Source organism: Cygnus atratus, chromosome 3 (genome assembly GCF_013377495.2).
Source record: "Cygnus atratus isolate AKBS03 ecotype Queensland, Australia chromosome 3, CAtr_DNAZoo_HiC_assembly, whole genome shotgun sequence".
In the NCBI taxonomy this organism is placed as follows: domain Eukaryota; kingdom Metazoa; phylum Chordata; class Aves; order Anseriformes; family Anatidae; genus Cygnus; species Cygnus atratus.
In genome coordinates this window covers 102931209-102953531 of record NC_066364.1, presented here as the reverse complement: position 1 = coordinate 102953531, position 22323 = coordinate 102931209, and the positions used below count along the sequence as shown (strand labels likewise).

At 35.0% G+C, this 22323-nt stretch overlaps 1 protein-coding gene across 3 annotated transcripts in view; it reads left to right on the top strand.

The window, feature by feature from the left end:
• CDC42BPA (CDC42 binding protein kinase alpha) overlaps positions 1–22323 on the top strand; it is a 162398-nt gene that overhangs the window by 108084 nt on the left and 31991 nt on the right. For all 3 annotated transcript variants that reach the window (XM_035564799.2, XM_035564806.2, XM_035564814.2), the window contains 6 exons: positions 1397–1502; positions 3259–3383; positions 8822–8927; positions 9537–9685; positions 11719–11810; positions 14013–14089. In XM_035564799.2, the coding sequence (XP_035420692.1) occupies positions 1397–1502; positions 3259–3383; positions 8822–8927; positions 9537–9685; positions 11719–11810; positions 14013–14089 (655 nt within the window). The remainder of the gene's footprint in view (positions 1–1396; positions 1503–3258; positions 3384–8821; positions 8928–9536; positions 9686–11718; positions 11811–14012; positions 14090–22323) is intronic.

Here is a 22323-nt window from a genome sequence, read left to right as displayed (position 1 = left end):
TGAGTCTAACATGTTGTACTGGATTTCAAAGAGTGGTTGAAGCACTAAATGAATTTCAAATTAGGAATAGGAAATTCAAACCAGCAGTTCTCTTAACTGGGTTCACTGTAACCACTGATGTCTCTCTGCTTTTAAGGGTGTTCTTGCAATTCACCAGACTTGTACTAGTTCTACATCTCAGGAAAATTGGTGAGGTTGTAGTTTCTTTATTCCACAACATAAAATTCTGATTGCTATCCAGAAAAGCAATTGCAATATTCAAGACAAAGTTTCCACTGGACTTTATTTTTACAGTGTTAACCTTTTTTTACTGAGCACTTTTTCAAATTTTTTAATGTTGGACAGGGATGTTTATTGGATATTTTCTCTACCTGTGGCATTTATAGTACAGTTCCATTAACCTACTGATGATTGTACTCATTATGGGTCACAGCGAATACAAGATCCTACAACATCATCTTCCTGAAACTTCACAAATGTAGCAAGTCTCAAAAGAATGGATTTGAGATGGGAGTTGCATGTCTACAACATTGCAGTACACCTCTTTAAGGAAACTACAGTGTTTTTTTGCCAAGCAGTTTTATTTAATTTTAGGTTCTCATGTTCATTGTGCAAAATCGAAGTTGAACAGAATCAATCAGGGGTTCTTCTCTACTGAATGACACCCACAAGAGAAAGGAAGGGCTGGGGGCAACAGCTATTTGAAGATGTTTTTCCAAAAGAATGGTCCTAATCTAGACTAGAATCTTGTCATATTAGGAATGTAAAAGTTACCTGTTCACTTCACGTTGATAGTAAATATATAGTAGCTGAATTAGCTCTTCATATGTGACATCAGGCTGTGCTATATTGTTTGAAGCTTACTGCCCATGTAAATTTTCCTCATCAGTGACTCAGCTCCAACTCCCCTAATTTAAGTTCTGTATGTTCTGTTTTCATATGCAGTTGTTTTTGCATGTCATTCTGTGTGAAACCTGGAACTGTGGAGATCTGTAAATTAAAATAACATTTCTGTGAGCTTTCAGAGAATTTACCCTGAATGTCTCAGAATATTGACACAGACTTCAATCTGCTGAATTACAGCTGCTCCGTGTTTGAGAGATTCATTAAATATTAAAATATGTGCAAGAGGATTGATAAATGATAGCTCAGTGGAGCTCTGTTAATATTGTACTGAAGGAAAGATAACTCTCTGATGATAAAATTAAAGACTGTCGTATAGCCCTAAAATGGTAGCGTAACACGTTATGGTCTTAGTTTTAATAGGATCAGATATTATCATTGTAATAGTTTCCTTTCAGCTACAGTGTGCATTGATCTGTATGTATGTTTGTAAGTAGAGTATGATGAAGTTAAGAAAGGAAACTTTCTAATTCTACTTCGTTTTACTTCTTAGCCAAAGTGAAAGAGAGGAATTTGAAACAGAGTTCAAACAGAAGTATGAAAGAGAAAAGATCCTTCTAACAGAGGAAAACAAAAAACTTTCAAATGAACTTGATAAAGTAAGTGCTGAATAGTTGTGTCCTGAGTTTACAACTAATGTGTGCTGTGTACAAATCTGTCAACGTTAAGCTGTATTGATTATTAATAACTCTTAGCAGAAATTAGTATTACACAAAAGTTGTGATTAATACTTGATTTGAATAGAGAGTATCTACATGCATCTGAATTTGAGAATGTGTGGATATATACTTTTATATAGGGATATATAAGTGTATTTGGGTGTGAATTGAGTTACATGGTTTTACAATTAGCTAAGATTTAATTTTAGACAATATCTTAATCCCCCCCCAAACAAAGTGATTACTTGCTTGTGTAACCTAAATATAAAAATATATAGTTAATGATGTGATTACATAGAGTATATTTGCATGTCAATTAGTATGAAATAACAGGGCCCCTCCTGCTTGCTGAGATTGTGTTACTTTGAGATATTAAAAAAAATACAAATGATAAGACAATTTAATTGAAGACTATTGAGCAAGGAATATTTATGTTTCATATATAAATATTTATGTTTCATACATTTTGGTTACCTATGTTGCTCATTTTGAGAGGTTTTTCAAGTTCGTTGTGGGTGAGTCAAGTCTTGCTAAACTTGTCTGTTCTTTCTTTAATGCAAAAAAAAAATCTAAAAATATGATGAAAGTACAGTGTTCTTCAAAGTAAGGATGTTTGCATGTCAGTGTTCAAATTAAAGTGTATTTTAATACCAGTATAAGCAGTGTAACACACATGCCTATATGTAGGTCTAGTCGAAGAACAGCAAGAGTCATTTTGACAGTCTTCTCGCATGTTCTTTTTTTCTTTAAATTTGGTTAGCTTTGTATTTGTCATGTAAAGTGACATTTAAAAAACTGGCGTATTTAAATCATAAGCCCATTGAATGGTAAATATGCAGCAGAGTAATATTAGGAGTATAAAAGAGCAGCATAGATTAAAAAATGTTATTCTTTCATGATTTTTGTTAATGTATTTCAGCGCTAAAAGAAACCTTTTACGTGAGATTCATTCTCCTCAGCAGGCCTTTCTATAAAGTCAATCTGATATCTGGTTCCAGTTTGATTCTGTGAATAATTATTTAGCATAATGAAGGTTTAGTTCCCCATACCCAATCAGATTAGCTGTGGCTTTTGTTTTGCAGAAGGTGCATGTATGAATGACAGCTGTGTAAATGTGCGTAAGGTTAATAGCTAGGTATTCCATTTTATACGTAGAGATTTGCATTTCATTTCAATTTCCATGTCTGCAAGTGAGTGAAATGAAAAATAAAGGAATGTAAAATACCTCGAGAACCTCAGGACTGACTTGTGGTTGTATCTGTTAAGCCTCTCATTCTCCATGGTTACTAAACAAGAGAGAGAGCAGCTTTATCTCAGCCGTAACTATTTTTGTGCCCTTATTTGGCTTTTTCATTTTCTTCTTTTTCATACAGAGAGTATTCCACATCTATATGGTGCAAAACAGAAACCATCTAAGAGTTGGATGGGTTTTTGGAGAGTAATTCTCTAGAAACTAATGTGTTTGTTAGAGCAAAAATGAAGTTTCAGTTCTTAAACAGACCTTTCATTACAGTTGAGGTCATACAAGAGAAACGATTCTGGATTTTATTGTTGCATGGTGTTCATTGTAATGGGTATTAAATATTTTTAAAGCAGACGTATGAAATGGGAGAGGGGAACACATGGCTCTGAGTTTGTAATGTGATGGAGTCACAGTAGCTTATACGTTTAACAAGTTCCTAAATTTCTCATTCAGCTCACCACCATGTTTGAGAGGCTGAGTATGAATAACCGGCAGCTAGAAGAAGAGATGAGAGACCTGGCTGATAAAAAGGAGTCTGTGGCCCACTGGGAGGCCCAAATTACTGAGATCATCCAATGGTGAGTACTCAGTATGTGGTAGGGCTATTGATGAGTTTTTGGATTCGCAAGTGCTTAAGTGAAATTTGCACCCATCCAGGCAGGATTCTGCTGTATTTTTTGCATGAGATTTTAATAATATCTATATCTGGAAAATTGCGTTCCTCCTTAAGAGCGAAAGTGTCTTTGCAAACACAACTGTTTAAGTGCAAAAGAATCATAGCCATTGGGTGTGGCTTGTGGCTTTGGAAAAATGCTGAAAGGAATCATGTGCTGCTGAGCTCACGCCTCCAAGGAGGAACAAGCCTGGGAAAAGCAGTGACTTGAGAGTATTTGTGTCTCAGCATTAATTTCCTTCATCTGCTTGGCATGTGGCGGAATGAAACAAATATAGTACAACTTTTATGTGATTTTTTACAAGGCAGTAAGGCAGAAGGTTTGAGACTATCCGAATGCCAGTCAAGTGGTGTTTTTATAATACTTCTGTTAAATAATGATGTTATGTTTATAAAGTCTTCTGTCTTCAGTTCTAATAAATGAAGGGAAAAATAACAAGTTGAAACTATCAAAAGGAAAAGATTGCTTTTTCTAGACAGCTTTCATTTTTCCCTTCCATTCGTGTTTTCCTTCCCCCTCCTTTTTATGGCTCCATCTAGTGTTTAGCACCTACGAGAACAGTTTGTATCCAGATATTTTTTGTAAAGATCAATCGCCTCTCTGAAGACTTCATCACATTGTCTTTTTTTGGTTTACTATTTTTTTTTTCGCATTTTATCTGTCTCAACTAAATATCTAACTTGACATGTCAAAGCAAAAATGGGAAATACTTGTTTTAATGAAAACTAGTTTGTTAGTTGTTACATGGTCAATATAATTTTGTTGTCTAAATACAGAGAAAGTTTGGCTTCTGAATACAACCATGTGATACATAACCAGAAAGAAGGTTGTTCTCTGGGTTTCTGGAAGTGTGTAAAACTTTTTGTTACATAAAATTATGTACCTCCAATCTGCGTTATGAAGTTAATAACATCTCAAGACATTGAATTCACTGCAGAGGTTAAAAAAAACTTAAGGGTCCAGTTGTGCATATTCCTTTTAAACCACGTCTCACACTATTCTTAGTAGACTGTCTGCATCAGAGAAGTAAAAATACATATATTTACTAAAGCTGTTTTAATGGATAGTTAGTTTTAATGGATATCAGAAGTATTTTCTTTAGAAAAAAATCAAGGTAAGAGGAGACACAAGTTTGTTATTTTGCATTGCATATTGTTTTTAAAAAAATGCTTGTCTGTAAATCTTTTTTTCAGATTTACATGTGAAAGCATTCATAAAAGTTTAGAGTTGTGGAAGAAGACAAGTCAGCATTAAATGTGGATTATTTTATTTGACACGATGTAAAAATGTACCAACTGCCTATTAAGAAAGTCCCTTCTCCAATTTATGAGAGAGTTTAATATTTGAAGATATACTGCTGAATTGGTTTAGATATGTGATAAGGCATCTTGCATGTATCAGACATCATTTGGGGGGAGGGGAAAGAGGTTTAAAAAGGAAAAAAAATACTATGGGCATACGTTAAGGAGATTAAAAATTCTGATTTGGTTCCAGTTTTTAATTACTGTACATATCTCAATTTTCCCTTCATATTTCTCTCTGCATATATTTTTTTCAGCGTTGTGAGGCCATATAGTTGCTCACATATATTTCTTACTGTGTTTAGGTCTCCCACGTGTTACTCAGATAATCTGTTAATGTCCATCTGCTAGCCTTAGAATGCAGCACTGTGTACCAAAATAGGTCCTTATTTGGGGATTTTTTGCTGTGGAACTTGGGGTGCTATATGAATAATTTTAAACATCCATTATAATGGTAAATGTTTTAAAGGAAAGAAGTCTAATTAAAAAAAAAAGATCATATTTAATCAGTCACAGGTCTGTTTTCCGTGGAAGAACATGCAATTTAAATCCATACCTGTCTGCATCTTTGGTATGAAAATAGAATGCTTTCACTGAATCACAGAATGGCTGAGGTTGGAAGGGACCTCTGGAGCTCATCTAGGAGACCCTACATGCTGTCACCTACAGCATGTTGCACAGGATGGCATCCAGGCGGGTTTTGAGTCTCTCCAAAGCAGGAGACAACCTCTCTGGGCAGCTTGTTCCAGAGCTCTGTCACCCTCAGAAGTGCCCTCTCATATTCAGCCGGAACTTCGTGTGCTTCAGTTTGTGCCTGGTGCCTCTTGTCTTGTTGCTGGGTTCCACTGACGATTCTGGCCCCATTGTCTTGACACCCTCCCTGCAGATATTTAAACACGTTGATAAGGTCCCCTCTATCTTCTCTTCCCCCAGCTAAACAGGCCTAGTTCTCTCAGCCTCTCCTTATATGACAGATGTTGCAGTCTCCTAGTTGTACTGCCATCTTAGTAGCTCTCCTCTGGACTTGCTCCAGTAGCTCCATGTCCCTTTTGTACTGGGGAGCCCAGAACTGGACACAGTGCTCCAGGCGTGGCCTCACCAGTGCTGAGGAGAGAGGGAGGATCCTCCTGTTTCCCTCATCTCCCTTAAGTTTTCCCGCTGCTTTCCAGTTAGCTTTGGACATAACAAAGCAGGGTAGTGCTTCTAGGCTCCCTCTCCCAAACTAGCAGGTTTTCATTTCGTATTAAATTAAAATATGTGTTCTGGGTGCATACTTTCCACCTCTTAAAATGTTTTTTGCCTACTGTTTTCTTTTTGTACCATGGTTCATGAAGGATAGGAGGCAGCAGATGAAATTAATTACTGTTTGGTAAAAAGTTTGCTCATCTCCCAGTGATAATTCAAAGGATTTGTTCTAGCCCTATTTTAAGTAACACAAGCCCTAGGAGTTATTCACTTCCGTTGAGTGCCTTGCCATCTAATAAATCTCTCAGGAAATGTGCCACACATTTGAGTTCACATTTTTTTGTGGTTAGGATTGTTGCTCTCTTCATAGCTTCTTGGGCCTTTCTAATTTATTTTTTTTCAGATTTTATAGCATGCAAGTAACTTTAATGGCCTATAATGTTCCCCTTAGCCTTTCCATGCATTCTTACAGTCCTCTTTTGCATCTTGTTTATGGCAAATGTACAAACCCCTTTTTGTTTTTGCTGATATCCCAAGACACCATAAATACAGCCAATTTCTTAATAGAAAAGCTTCAGTCAAACTTCCATCGCAAATTCTAATGTGGTAGCAATAGACCCACACAGATCATTCAGCCTTAAGGGAGGTGTTATATCGACATACTCATATTAGCCAAATCACTCATCATTCTTTGACAAGAATAGGAAATACTGAAGATGTTATAGTCAGCTCTAAATTTTCCTATGGGAGTTGGGAAAGAAATTAATTGCATATGAGATTAACACAGTCACTTAAAAAAGGAATCTTTTAAATAGCCATGGTACTGTATTTCTGATCTGTTACAGAAAGAAGGTCGACAGAAATCTTGCTATTGATTCCCAGAGTTCTTGGCAAGAATCTTAACTTACTACCCTCTCTGGGAGGGATTTATGTAACCTGGTTTTAAAAGTCATAAGGTAGATAATCCCATGACTAGTGCTATAGAAGGTGATTGTTCTCTCCACCAATTGAAAAGGAATCTTAGATGGCTAGCTCAAATTAATAATTCTGTATGTTGAGTATGTACGTGAGAATTCACAAAATCATACCTGGATTACCTGAACATTAGAGTGGTCATTATTATTATAACGGACATTAGTGGACATTAGAATCAGCTTAGTACAGAAGCTGTGACTATTGTTACCCAGAATATTCAGTTAATGTTCTCCGTGTTGCCTAGGTATCATTCCACCAAATGCAGTGTGGTCGACTTTATCTGAATTATTGATTTCATTTAAAAAATAAAAAAGGAAAGAAGAAAAAAAATTTATGCATAAAATCAAACATTAAAAAGCTCCAAAGTAGTTACTTGGCTTTTGAAATCTGCTTGCTATCAGAAGGCATACACAAATTGTGAAAGTGATTTGGAGTATGATGATACATTGAACAACTAGCAGAAATTATCAGGAAATTCAACTGAAGGAAACCTGAAAATTTGTTACGCGCATTGTGTTTGAAGTAGGAATAATCGGAGGTTAATTAGCTATTAAACAGAAATTCAGGAGGGCAGGGGGAAACTTAAGGGTTTGAGAGCAGAGTGAAGTGCTGAAAATGTTTGGAGAAGCAGGGGGTTCTTTGGTTTGTTTGTTTTAATTGATTGTGGGGGTGGAAATTAAGTTGGAGACTTTAAGCATAGTGTTATGATGGCAGATATTTAAAAGCTTTGAAAACCAGGGGGAAAAAAAAGGAAAAAAAAGCTATATAAAAGCTAGAAAACCAACAGAAAAACAGTAACAAATCGAAAGACTCCAAGAACTCCTGGGTTCACATTTGATCAATCTATCTCCTTATTGAGAGAATGTTGCCATCTAGCGGTCAACAAAATGGTATCTCAGCTTTAAATTGTACCATTTATACTTACTGTTTTTAATAGTCTGAAGAGTTTTCTTGAGCTTGGCATATATTTTTGTAAAAATTACTTCCCTTCTCACCTTGAAAGCCTTGCAGTCTTTCTGTTCCTACTTAAACTCCATTTTCTTTTTACCGTCCATTTCACTATGCATTCCCTTTGGTTGCCAAAGCATCTTATGCTAATTCTTTCACCTTTTTCCCCACTTTTATACCGAGTGGTTTGTATAGACAAGGTCTTCTTACCTGGTCGTCAAAATGTGTTACATCCAGAATTGGAAATGTGGTACATCCAAAATGAACAAAAGTTGATATGCTGCTCCCATTGAGTTTTGGTATAGCTTGGGAAGAATACTGATTCATTCATATTAAAACTCTTACTGACTTTAATAAAGTCAGAACCTTTTGGCTTGTTTTGTTCTGTTTTTCCCTAGGCCTCCTCTTTACCCTTACCTTCTTACTTGAACTAAATTGTAAGCAAGAGACAAAGAAGATAAAGCCCAAAGCATACCTAAGTGTTTACTTTTTCATGTTGGTTGGGAGTTGTGTATCAAGTAGTCATTATCTTTGCCTCCTCTGTATTAAAGCAATGATCCTTAAATAAATCTTAAACTCACACTGAGAAGTAATTGCAACCTGTAGATGTTTAGCGCATACCTTTTGCTATGGTAAAGCTCTTCCGTTTGTTCCAAGCCCATGGCAGTTGCGAGTGGGTGCTTTCTGTCTTGCCTTCTGGCTACTATCTGTAAATCTTTGCTGAAACATTGTGTTATTCATATTACTTAATGGTAGACTTTATTTTATGGTGTATTGTTTTTTTTTCCCCTGTTTCCTTATATTTTATGATTTTTGCTTTGTATTCTTTTCTCTGTTTCTGGTTGTTATGTCATTGAAGAGAATTTTGTTTGTTTGTTTGTTTTTAGATTGTTTGGTTAAAACATTTTTTTTGTTCCTAATATAATTGTCTAGGGTAAGTGATGAAAAAGATGCTCGAGGTTATCTTCAAGCCTTGGCCTCTAAAATGACAGAAGAACTAGAGGCCCTGAGGAACTCCAGTTTGGGTGCAAGAGCTACAGTAAGAGTCTAATTTCATATATTGGATTTTGTTATTGTTGTTGGTTTTTCTTAAAAAAAAAAAAAAAGGTAATTAATAGTTTCAGCTGCAATGGTAACCTGTCTATAGAGGCAGTATTAGTCAGAATTTAAACTTTCTTAGAGATTCCCTTCTGAATAACTGAATACCAAATTTGTTGTTTATCATTTATTAAAACAGTAGTATCTTCATAATGAGATTTTTATCTCTGGTATTATTGAAATAGCTACTTTATAATCACATATTAGTCTGTTGAAGGAAATGTCTACTTGACTTCATGGAAACCTTGAAGTCTTTCCCTTGTGAATGTCCTTTGAATGTTCTTTGTCCTTTGATTGTCATTTGAATTGAGGCACATCAAAACTAGAATTCACAAAGTCTCTTTGATTTTGAGACTGTGACACCATAAGACATTCTCCTTGCCTATTTGTTACTTGAGGGTAAAAATCATAAGAATACTCTAGAAACTAAATAGACTGAGACATAATAGACTGAGAAACATAATTGTTGAAGTTAGTTACATTCCTTGTTTTCTGCCTTCTCTCCTCTTACTCTTCCTTCTCCCCCTTTTTTTATTGTTTTTTTAACTAGGATATGCCCTGGAAGATGCGCCGCTTTGCAAAGCTAGATATGTCTGCAAGGTTGGAACTACAGTCGGCTCTTGATGCTGAAATCCGAGCCAAACAGGCTATTCAGGATGAGTTGAATAAAGTCAAAGCTTCCTGTATCTCTACAGAGTGGTAAGACTGAATTGTTGTAATGGAAATTTACTTTGATACCTTCCAGAGAGTGTCATCAAATCATGATTTTAATTATCTTGTCTATCAAAATTTGATAATGAATGATATGCAAGTTTCTTATATCCAAATGTGAGAGACTGTATCTGTGTTTATTGTGTGAGCAGTTAAATACTTCCTTTGAAGATTTGGAATCCTGAAGACTTTGAGGGGATACTTTCTCTTTAATAATGGAATCTCTCCTAGTCATAATGAAAAATTCAAATGCAAACAGAGTTTGTTTTTCTATCTTAGAATATATTCTATTCCATTGTATTAGTAGCTGTACTGGTTTATTTGACAAAATGCAATTATTGCATATTGGTTTGCACAGCAACAAGATGCGCTTGTGGGAAGTTATGAATGGTTTTATTCATTCCTCAGATCTTTTTTTTTTTTTTTAACTTAAATTATGAAATTTATTCTGTGGAGGGTGAATAGCTGAAGAAGCTATTTAGAAGCTGTATTTGTCTAGCCGTAGCAGGACATTCCATTTCTAAGTCTCTACTTTCAATCTACTTCAGGAGTGCCTAAGAACTAGTACTAAGGAAATCTCTTGGAATCCTGCGAACACAGATTTAGTGGCACAAGTCTTCTTCATAGGCATTCACTATCGAAGCTGGCACATGTTGTTTCTTTGCTTGTTTGGACAGAAATCAAAGACAGAACATGAGATTTTCTGTGCCTTCAAGAGAATCCTATGTTTAAAGAATGTTTAAGAATAAGCTTGCACTGCTGCTAACAATTGCAGCTAAGTTCTGCTGAAAAAGAAGGCTTGAATTTCTTTAGCAGTGGTTCTGATCCCTACTACAAGACATTAACTATATTAAGCAAAGACGTTTTATAGGTAAAATGCAAAAATATGAATGTAAAAAAAAATGAATGTAAAAAAATACATACTAATTGCATAGTTTCTGTGATATGTTGTAATTTGATTTAAACTAAAGTATATGCGACTTTGCCATGAGAAAAACATTGGTCCTGTACTGTGAAGTGATGTTAGTTACATTTACAAATTATGAATCTCACCGGGCTAGAGATGTAGTGCTAGTCGTCTGAGTTGCTGTAGGTTGAATTAGGTACTCAAACTAATGTGGGAATTCTTAGCCTTCTCTTAGATTCATACCCATTCTGTTCCCTCTCACTGTTTTCTCTACAATAATGCTTTTTGTAGTAGCAATTCTGTCAACCTTGCAGTATCTGAGCACGTAGAAGGACAATACAAGGTATGGAAACTGCCCCAAGCAGAGAAGGGATAGCATGCAATGTAAGAATTTCAACTACAAGCAGAATGAAGAATTTCTCTTTGTCATATTTGAGGAACACTGACATGTTTTGGAGCTTTGGGAAATCAGTTGGACAGAGTTGAGATTCAAGTATGTTATCTGTGAAGGGGGAATAAATGCCCTGTCCACCTTAAATGGGAAATGTTACCTTCACACCAGGTAACATGACGATAGGCAGTAGTGTAGATCCTCTAATAAAGGAGAACCAGTGTTTTTTTGATACGCAAGGATGAGAAGTGCTGTAGAAATGCATAGTAGTGTTGCCTATCTGCTGCGAATCAAAAAGCACTGAAACAAATAACTGTCAAGTAACTGAGAGGAAAAAGAGTTCTACAGAATCTACTAGTATCACAGGCACTATGAATTAACAAATTAAAAAAATTAATTTGTAATTTAAAAATACACGTGGTCTTTTTTTTCCTTGAGCATAAGATGCAGGCTCACACAGTTACTCATAAGTTAGAGACATGAGCCTACCTAGTGGGTAAACAAGGGTAATTAATGCTTGTTCTTTTTTAAGACACCATACTAAACAGGTCCAAACAGGTTTCTGAATTTATTTTTTGCATTTGATGACATCATGCAGCTTTCTCGGCATTGATTTTTAACTGGCAGTAGTCCAAATTGCATGAAAAGATGGACAAAAAAAGAGTGACTTGTATCATGGGTTCTCAATATTTACATAGGTTTTTTGTTTGTATTCTTTTGAAGTAAATTGCAAGAATCTGAGAAGAAGAACTTGGAACTGTTGACAGATATTGAAAGGCTGAAAAAGGAGACAGAAGAGCTTAGATCAGAAAAGGGTATGGCAACTGATATCCAAATAAATAACATATTTCACATTGGCGGGTGTATCTTATCAATTAAGTGTCATCTCGCAAGTAAAATATGATACCAAGGGATTTTGGCATACAAAATGTGAGCACACCTATTGCACGATGAGATGTATCCACAGCAGTTACATTTGCACTTCTCATATGTATCCATTTTGTTGATATACCTCTAAAAGTAAGGTATTATCTGGGTTGGAACTGTATTATTTTTATTTTGCATGTGCATGGTAACTTACTGCCAGAAAACTGCTGGAAGTATGGATTTATTTACAGTTTTTTCCTCTTCTTTTATGGGTGAAGGTATTTAAACTTCAGTGTTCTGTTCTTCAGTGTTCTCCATTCATGAATCTTTTGGACCCGTAAGAGGGAATACAACTGCAGAGGCCCTCTGCAGTTCATTCATTGGTTTCTGGAATGGGGTTATTGATCGGCTTTGTAGCCATGAAGTGAACAGTGTGGTCATGTTTGTTTTGCTGTGGTTGTAAGAGAGTTGTCTGTGATTTCTGCCTAATGTTACCACTCTAATAACATCTGCCTTAACAGTATTTTGCATAGTTGCTAGGAGAAGAGATGTTATAGTAAATCTGAAATGAAAAAAAAAAATGAGGAAAGATTAATGATTTGGCTGATTCTTTACAGTTCGCATAGTATCTCTCATATTTGTATCTTGTGAGTCACATGGGAGGAAGGAATTTTTCAGGCCAAATGGAATTATCTATTTTTTTGTAGGGAATTGCTTGAACTTCAAAAAAAAAATTTCAAAGCCCTGACAACAATTGTTGCATAGAGATTTAAAATATTGTTCAGCCTTTGCAACCTAATGGCATGTCAGTCAATAATGTATTACAGTTAACATTCATCTTGTATAGATAGGCCTGCAAGTGCTGGTTGACTGGTAAAAATAATATAAACCTATACAAAATATTCAAAAATCACTGGTGCTGATTAGGAAATAAACCTTAGGGAATTGTTATTTGTTCATCTTAATGGTTAGCACTGATAACAGATTATACTTCTGAGTGCTTGGAGAGGAACTTTTGATAGCATCTTTCTGGAAACAATAGTGCTTTGTCATGTTTAGCTTTTATTTTTAGATTCTTGAGCTGTCTTAAATAATTGTGCATGGTTACTGTGCTTCTGAAATCTACCTTCCTGTTAAACAATCTATTAAGAATTTGTAATTAATATTTTACCTTGTATTTTTTTTCTAGTATTAACACATTATTATTTTTCTGGAAATAGAGATAAACATTTACTTTTTTCTTTGAAAAAAAGTATTACTCAATAAAAAGTTAATTATTAAGCTTTTTCAGAAGTAAATTACTTCTACTGTAATTATTCAAATATTTTGCTATAAATATACCTTAGTCCTTATTATCTTTGGACTTAACTCTCTCTTTTAAGAAGAGATATATTGATGTTTGAATCACGAATTGTGTAGGGGCTTCAGCTGCACTCAGTGTACTGTGATAGAGTAACTTCCTGTGTGTGCAAATCCATTTATATAAGATAATTTAGTTTATCACATGCATTCCTTCTTCTGATAAATGTATTTTTAAACCGGGGGGGGGGGGGTGGAATATCACCGAAAATGAAGATAGCAGGTAATTTGAGATTTTTTTTTAGTCTTTTTGTAGGATTTCAGGGTATTTATGTAGGTATAGAGTGTATGTCAAGAAACCCATATTATCTGCAAATTCAGTATGTTCTCCAAACAGTATGTTTTGTATGTTTTTTGTGGAAATTCACTATTTGCTGTTGTCTACCATCTTGTCACAGTTTACTGTGTGGTGTGTGGGTAGAGTAGGGATGACACCTGCTGCATTAGTATTTAAGCCTGTGTGTCATTTGGTGCATGTTGCAAATGGACATAAGCACATTAGAAACTTGTTCCTTCTGCGTAATACACACATGCAATATGTTTTCTTGTTCAATTCACTCCACACACATCCTAGCTTGGAAATGGTTAATTAAATGTTTGCTTCTTGCTTTAGTGGGTGTATATCTATTTAAAAAAAAATCTTACTCTGGAAAACAGACCAAATGTGACAACTCATTTAAAAAAAATGGAGGTGGCTTGGGTGGATGCCCAAACCCTGAATTCAGCAAGGCAAAGGTCCTCCACGAAGAGGTCATTTTTCTGTAGCTTAAAAACCTGCTGCTGTTTTCTAGGTGTAAAGCACCAAGACTCACAGAATTCTTTCTTGGCATTTTTGAATGCGCCTACCTCTGCTCTGGATCAATTTGAAGTAAGTGTGCAGCTATTTTCTTTCTCAGTTAGTCAATAAAACTTTTTACTGTTGTTTTTTTATGCAGATTACATGCATATTTGCAGACAGTTTGTTATTGTTTTTAATCATATTGCCCCATAGAGATCTGTGTATAACAATATGTGAATATTGCTTGTCATTTGAGGTGCTGGCTGTCTTCTCTTTGAACACTTGTAATCATAGTGAATTCTCTCTAAAATCTTGAATGCAGAAATTTTCCCAATTTTGTAGCCAACGTATAAAGCAGAGGTGTTCAAATGGCCTTAGTTTGTGTTCAGAAGAATGCTAAGAAATGTGAATAGTAGTTTGGTAAAAATGAGAGAAAATAGGTAAATAATCCATGAAAATGTTGGTGCTGTATATTTATTAGGTTGAGTTCGTCTCTTGTTCGTTTTCATTCGCAGGTTTGTAGAATTCAGATCATTTCTGTTTGTCTCATCTCCACAGATCCTATATACTGAAAAAATAAATCTGTTTAATTCCTTTGTTACTTTTAGATAAAAGATAAGTTTAGGTAGAAAACCTAGAGGAGAAAAATTGAAACAGTACTGTACATTTCATACATTCTATTTTAATCAACAGTAAGCAATGCATCACTTTTCTTTTAAAAGAACAGCTGGGATGAAATATTGGTCAAACTAAATTCATGAGGACAAGGTACTACCTCAGTAGTTATACATCGGTCTAAAATTTGCACTAGTTTTTTCCTGATGCATGTACAACGTCATCACATTTAGCTATTAAAGATGTCCCACATGTTATTGATCTTCCAAAATGTACTTACTTTTCATTGTGTATTCATTTGTCCATTGTTCTCTCATGAAGTCTTCACAATTAATACCATTTTTGATTTCCTTTTTTCTAACTATTTCTCTAATAAGTTACTATTAATATAAAAATCCTGTTGGAGTATAGGAATATTGTTTTATTGTGTCATTGTGTTTTAATGCTGGAAAAACATTTTGTTTTATATGGGTAGTTTATTGATTAATTGTCTATGATAGGCAATTAATGAAAATTACTTAGGTAACTGTTATTGGCACTACTTATTTAAGTTCTTTATTTTTGCACTTTTATTTACGCTGGACAGTTTTCTTCATCTTTCTCTTTTTTTCTGTCTCTCTCCCTTTTTTTTTTTTACTGCTGTTTTCATTAAAATAGGATTCCTTTTCCTCCTCTTCATCCTCATTGATTGATTTTATGGATGACGTAAGTCTTTGACTTTCAAACCAGTAAATCCCTCAGTAAGAGAGATCAGTTGATTTGATTTGGAATATTCAAAATAGTAATGCAGTCAAAATAAAAGTGCTGCAACTGCAGCAGAGAACTATTTCTATAATACTTACACCTATCTATATAGACAGACATGCAATTTTGAAGTCAGTGTTTTTCTTTATGTGCAGGTAAAGAAATCTTACTTTCAGAAGGTTATATCTAATGGGGAGAAGATGCTTTGGGGCCTTACCTACTGATATGGCCTGTGGAAAATGGTTCTAAAATCACTGGCATATTTATTTTATTTAGTTCTATTGCTTCATGTTATTATTTTATCATTAGTTGTTTCCAAAACCTTTCTGGTCACTTCAGTGAAAGTGTTTTCTTTTCATACAGTTAATTTCTGTCTGTCAAATAAAATACTATTATATACTATTAGTATTATATACTAATACTATATATTATATAGTATATATTATATATTATATATTATATATATTATATACTATATATACTATTATATACAAATACTATATATTATATACTAATACTATATATTATATACTAATAGTATTAATATACTTTTTAGCCTATATTTTAAGAAGTAATCTTCATTATATCTGAAGTGACCTTCTTGATTTCTTTTTATTGGTATTTGAGATGCTAATTTTTGATCTCAACAGTGTTTAAATATTTGCGCTGGTTAGTTGCATGCTAAGGAAGTTAAATTAAAAGCTTAAAATTGACTGTATATATTTCTTCCAGACCAAAGTAATAAGAACATAAGTGTAAATGCTAACAAGCTTTTTAAAATCGAAGTAAATACTGTGCATCATTTGTAGAATACCACCCATTGCAATCCTGTGTATATTGTGCGTACATGTGTGTACTTTTATGTGTATATGTTATATACACATACACACATATTTATACATATGTATTTAAAATACTAGAATCATGTTTGCATTAAAATGCAATGTTATTAATTTTATTCTAGAAATGTCTGCTGTGAATGATGTAACAAAGACGGTGTAGTAGATAGGCCTATACTACTGACTGACTATCAGCAACTCTGAAAGAATGCTTTTCATCTAGATGTTTTTATCTGCAATTCAGTACATACCTTAGACAAAATGTGAATGTACATTTATGGTACCATAGTAGCATGCATTTGTCTGCATTTTTGTGAAGCGTAGAAATCCTTGTCTTGTTGATATTGTTGGAATTTTCTTACACCAAAAATATTTAGAGTATAGTTTTCTGTCTTGTTAAATGTACAATAAATTAATATTTTAATTCTTCACTGAATTAAGGAAGTGCTCTGTATGTTGCCAGGGCATTAGGAACACTTAGTTTGTATCAGCAGGCTCTTTCATAAAAAGGTACCTTTAAAATATCTATTACTCTCCTAAAACAATGATGAAGGGACTGGAGCAGATCTCCTATCAGGAAAAGCTGAAAGTACTCAGACTTTTTAGCTTAGAGAAGGAGGAAGCTTGGGGGGATCTCAGCAATGTTTATAAATACCTGAAGGGAGGATGCAAGCAAGACAGAAACATGCTCTTTTCAGTGGTGTCTAGTGTGAGGACAAGATGCAGTGGACAAACACTGGAACCCAAGAGGTTCCATCTAAACATCAGGAAGCACTTTACTGTGCGTGTGACAAAGCACAGGAACACGTTGCCCAGAGAGTTTGTGGAATCTCCCTCCTTGGACACCTGGACATGGTCCTAGGCAATCTGCTCTAGGTGTTCCTATTTGAGCAGAGGTTTGTCCCAGATAACATCCAGAGGTTCCTTCCAACCTCAACCATCCTGTCATTCTGCAAAAACCTGTTAAAAGAGAAATAAAGTACATATGTAACAGAGTAATTGATAATTTTCTGTTTTGCAAGGTGAAACAGAGGACAAAAGTTTTCCTGTTTGCTCTCTAGTTAGTTTTGAAGGACACCAATAAATACAGGATAAAGCACTGTTGTTTTTTGTTGTTGTTTCTTTTGTTTTAAAGAGGGCAGCATTTTTTTTTTCATGAGCTTTTACCTTTTTTCTTTGCAAGTGAATAATTTTCAACTGTTGGCATACATCCTTTAGATCATTCTTTTCAGCTGGTCCACCCAGATCGAATCTTTTTAACTAATACCCGAAGTATTAGTGTGTATATCATTGCATATGGATGGCTTGGCACATACAGAATCAAACTTCCTTCGGTATATTTTCAAGTTGAGTCCAACAGCTTTTTTTTTCTCAGTACCTTTCTGAATTGGAGTAACTAGGTGCTATCTAGGGCCTCTCTAACACTGAGGCGGAATGCTTTCTGGCAAACTTTCTAGCAAAACAAGAGAGTTGACTGTTCAAAGACAGGAAAAGTACCTTACAAACAAATAGAAGACTTGTTGAGTTATATTTCTTTATTGAGAGAGAAATGTCTGATGTCCTTTTTAGTAGGTGGAAGGTAGCATAATTAAATTGTGTTTAAATTCAATTCTGCAGCCTTCTATAGCTGGGCAATTATTTGATTAATTCACAAAGAGATTCATAATACCTAGCCTTTCAGTTACCAAGATGAATGTTTATTTATGTTTCAGTTAATTGAGCAGGTTCGATATCCATGTATTTGACAGAAAGTAAGGGCCTCAAAAAAAAAAAAAGGGCAAACAAAAAAAAGGGGGGAAAAAAGAACAAAACCCACTCTCCCCTCTAGATGTGACCTGTGTTCTCTTATCAACATGTCTTTTTGACAGTAGTTGCTTTGTAGGGTAATATTTATTGTAGCATCTCAAGGAGAATTAGTCTGTGCTCAATCAAACCTGAGAAGTGTGTGGGTTCTTTAAATTAAGACTGGTGAAGAATTGGAAATGTTTAGGTTAGACTGAGGCAGTGCTGCAAGATAGCATGCTTTTCAGGAAAGCCCGTCCTGTAATCAAGAACCCAAAGTAAATATTACTAATGGCCCATTATGTTTCTATAGCCTCTGTGCTTCATTATGAAATGACAGTGTGTGTAAAATAATATGCCATTGTAGTTACATATTGCACTCTTTGCAAAGTCTCTGAAGTCTGTTTAATATATACATGTGTCAGCAGCACCGAGTTTAACCCACTGGTTACATTTGAAGTTTGTTAGGGTGGATAACGTCTTCTGTCTGACATCCGAATAATGTGATCATTTATCACACTCAGTGAATGATTGTAGTTAATTCTAATTGTATCAATTAAGGAAAACGATAGCTTTGCATTTCTTCTGGAGAGAAGTAAAAACATTTGTCTAGCTATCTCTGTAGCCTGCAGGTGTTGAGCAAGAAAAGTAGTAGCTCAGTATTGTGATGAGTAGTCACTGTTGGCTCAAGCTGTTCCTCCTCGAATCCTCAAAAAGATACTTGGTCAAATTGGTAGAACTGGTGCCAAAATCCTCATAGTTGTGAAAGTCCAAATGTCCAGAAATGATCCTTTTATCTCCCGTGTGCACTAGAGGTGTGAAAAGGAGTAGGACTGGGTTTTGCTGTCTGTGGTTTCTGATTGTGGCGTGGAGGGCAGCCATCCCCAATGACTCCAATATACTCATTTCTAAATCTTTTCCCTTATTTCTCCTGTGTGTTGCAGACTGTCTCTCAGTAATATAATCTAGGTCTTAAGTCTCTTGTGTTCCCTGGAAGTGTCTGATAATAGCAGTGTTGGGTGGTGGTTTTTGTTTTGATTTGGTATTGTTTTTTATTTCTTTTCAAGATTGATCTTTGTGTATCTCTAGCTAACAGAATCAATCAACTTGTTTTATTTAAAGTTGAATTTGTGATTATTTAGTAACACTGAAACAATAACAGTCCATTTTCCCTTGACAATTATTTTCCTACTTGCTAGAAAATATTTTTTTTCTCTTGTTAGTAGCACATTATGAATTAAAAATAGCTTTCTTAAATTTTCCTGCAGTCTGTCCCCCCCTGCAGTCCCTGTGGGCCTTGGTTAAACTAAACAAATCTCAGCTTTGTAAATAACCACAGAGTAAATCATGTTCTGAATTCTCGTTTTTAAATATTCCACTAGTGTGTGCTGAGAGCCCTGACTGTTCCTGCACATTCATAATTAAGTTTAGAATTACTCTGGTTCTTAATGATTCTTTAAATTGGATGTAGTGAACCTCCAAAAGATTGCTTTATTTGTCTTATTGAGAATACAGTGATACTAACTACAAATCATACTTCTTTAGTGTAACATAGTCTGTAGTTTCACTGTTATTGTCTGTTGTAAAGCTACAAACTCTAAAGTAACTGTTCGTTTTTTTTGACGTTTCTTTCCTCTTGTTACCCCAGAATAGTGTTTTGAAAATTGTTTTAAAAATGAACGTGTTTGTGTGTGTCTAAACGGTACATCTGGAAATACACAGCAATGAATCAGAGCTGAAGTATATGTCACTTTGGTTTTGTAACATACTCTCCTCCTTTCTTTGTTAAAGCGCTCTCCTTCCTGTATTCCAGCTAACAGAGGCAGATGTGTAAGAGGCTGTCTTACTCTATGTAGCCCTTTATTTTTGCCTGTTGTGTACATGCCTTTGTTTAATGTATGGATTACGTATATATCTCTCTGCATGTCTTGTGCTGCTGCTACTGCTTGCTGCTGCTGCTGCTGTGCTTTTTGTTGTTTTACAGCTGTGGGCTAAAAGCTTCTGGAGTATTTGGTTTGGTAATACTTCCATGAGCAGAATATCGCAGTAACTAAAGAAGATGCTTTGGATACTTTCTCATTTCAGTATGAAAATTCATTGTGAAGGCTGATCTGGTTGATACAGGATGGGAAGATGAGCAGATGTCAAATGAGGGCCTGTTCGTTTCCTTGACCTTTGGAGAGGACACATAGGGTTACAAGAATTTCCTGTAGAAGGTAGAAGTTTGGCATTCAGGAGGCATGTCACAGCAAATAACAGAAAATGTCACAGCACAAAGATAAATAAATGAGAAGTAGGAAACTGAGTAAACTGAAACATTGAAGAAGGCAGGAAAAATTCCTACAAGGAAGACATAGTTGTATGTGTTATAGTCTATCAAGCTGGATAGCTTTGTGGTGTTTCAGAAATTGAGGTGGATTTTAAAACATGGTTTTACCAAAACTTTGTACCTGAATTGGTATCAGGTATGCCATGTCCACTTTGAACTCACTCTACTTTGAGCTACTTCTTTTGATTCTTTCATATATATATATCTGATAGTAAGACTAGGAAAGCATACAAAGCATTTCTATTGAATAATCAATAAATAAACAATGATATGCACAGCTCTAATAATGTCCTAATGTAGTTCAAAGCACACATCTCAGCATCTCAGTGTTTTAGGCAAGATTACAGTGACTGTTTTTGCCTATTGTGGCTCCAATTCAGATGTATTTATACAGGGGCCAGCTTTGGCTCAGACCTTCATAAAATAACAGAATGGCTTGGGTTAGAAGGGACCTCAAAGACCGTCTAGTTCCAACCCCCCTGCCATGGGCAGGGATGCTACCCACTAGATCAGGTTGCTCAGGGCTTCATCTAACCTGGTGTTGTCACCTTCATAGATGACGTTGTGTATACCATTAAACAGTCTGGTGGAAGCCGTACAAGGCTATTGCAATTTGATCCGAAATGTTGTTTTCATAATCCACTGGCTTAGTTTAAGACTAATTTTAATGGTGCTAATATTATGGTCCACTTAAGCTTCTGGCCGTAGCTCAGTTATGTTTCTTTTGTACTTACTTCATCTCATTAAAACAAGGAACCTGAAGATTACAGCAGCCGTATAGCTTAATACCCTGTAAAGTTGGTGGTTAAATTCCCTTCAAATTCAGTAATGTTAGATCAGGTTCTGTGTGTTTTGGGGCTTTTTATGTTCATAAGCAAAGTAAAAATACATTTGTAAATAGTTCAGCAGTTGACTTCTAACCACAAAGGCTTTGTAGCACATTACCGGAAAGTTCCATTATTTATATTATCCTTGTACTAAATTTTTTAAGAAACACCATGAAAATTGTTTGGTATGCAGATAGTACTTTGAAAGGGAAAGCCTTCTGAGTATGTGGAAATGTTTTTGAAATAATAGATTAGATCTTTGAATTTAACTGAAAGAAGAGAAGGAAAGTCTGCTTCTTGCTACGAAAAAAAAAATCCTGTGGTTACTCCTTGGGCTTACTTTTTTAAATAGCACTGTAAAGAAGCAGCTAGATTTTTTGAGGTTAAATAGTCTTTGACTGGATTCTAAGTTATCGCATATTCAGACTTGCTTTAAAAAAAAAAAGTTTAATTGAAACAATACTATGTGTCTGGGGATTTTCTACTTAAAGGCATCAGTGTTTCTAATACTGGATGAAGCTTCCAATTATAATTTGCTTCTGATAAATCTGAGCGCAAAATGTTTACTGCTAATTTTTGCCTCAGTACTTGAAATGCATGACCTATGTGCAGAAAACAGGTGTATCCCATTATCCCGTGATGCAAATTTTTTTTTTGTTATAGAAAGAAGATGCAGGCATCTTAATTTGCCTAAGTTGATTAAGCTGATGAGCATTCTCTATGACATTTTTTTTTGATGACTATGGTAAAGAAGTCATCAAACTTAGCTCACTACAATCTAAAATAAAAATTAAAAAAAAGAGCAAGAGAGAGCTTCAGCTGCACCTGTTCATTACCATGATTGAGTTTCTGGGGAAGAGGACTGTATATGCATGTATAAGATTGGCATGGCGATATATTTTGTTCCCCAAAAAGTAGCAGAGGTTATTAAATTCCTAGTATGGTGTCAATGGCAAATGAAGAAAAAAAACATTAGAATATTCAGATGCATTCTGTAAAGGCTGCTGCGTATTTTATTTTTTTTTGCAAGTTACCCAAATCCTTAGCAATGGGGAACTGTTGATAACATTGCTCTAGAAAAGCCAGACATGCAGTGGAGCCTCCTGTAGGCCTCCAGCTTTTAGTTTTATTATTAGTGGAGAAAAGCATCCTTATCTCACTTTAATTTAAATAAAAAATAAATCCAAA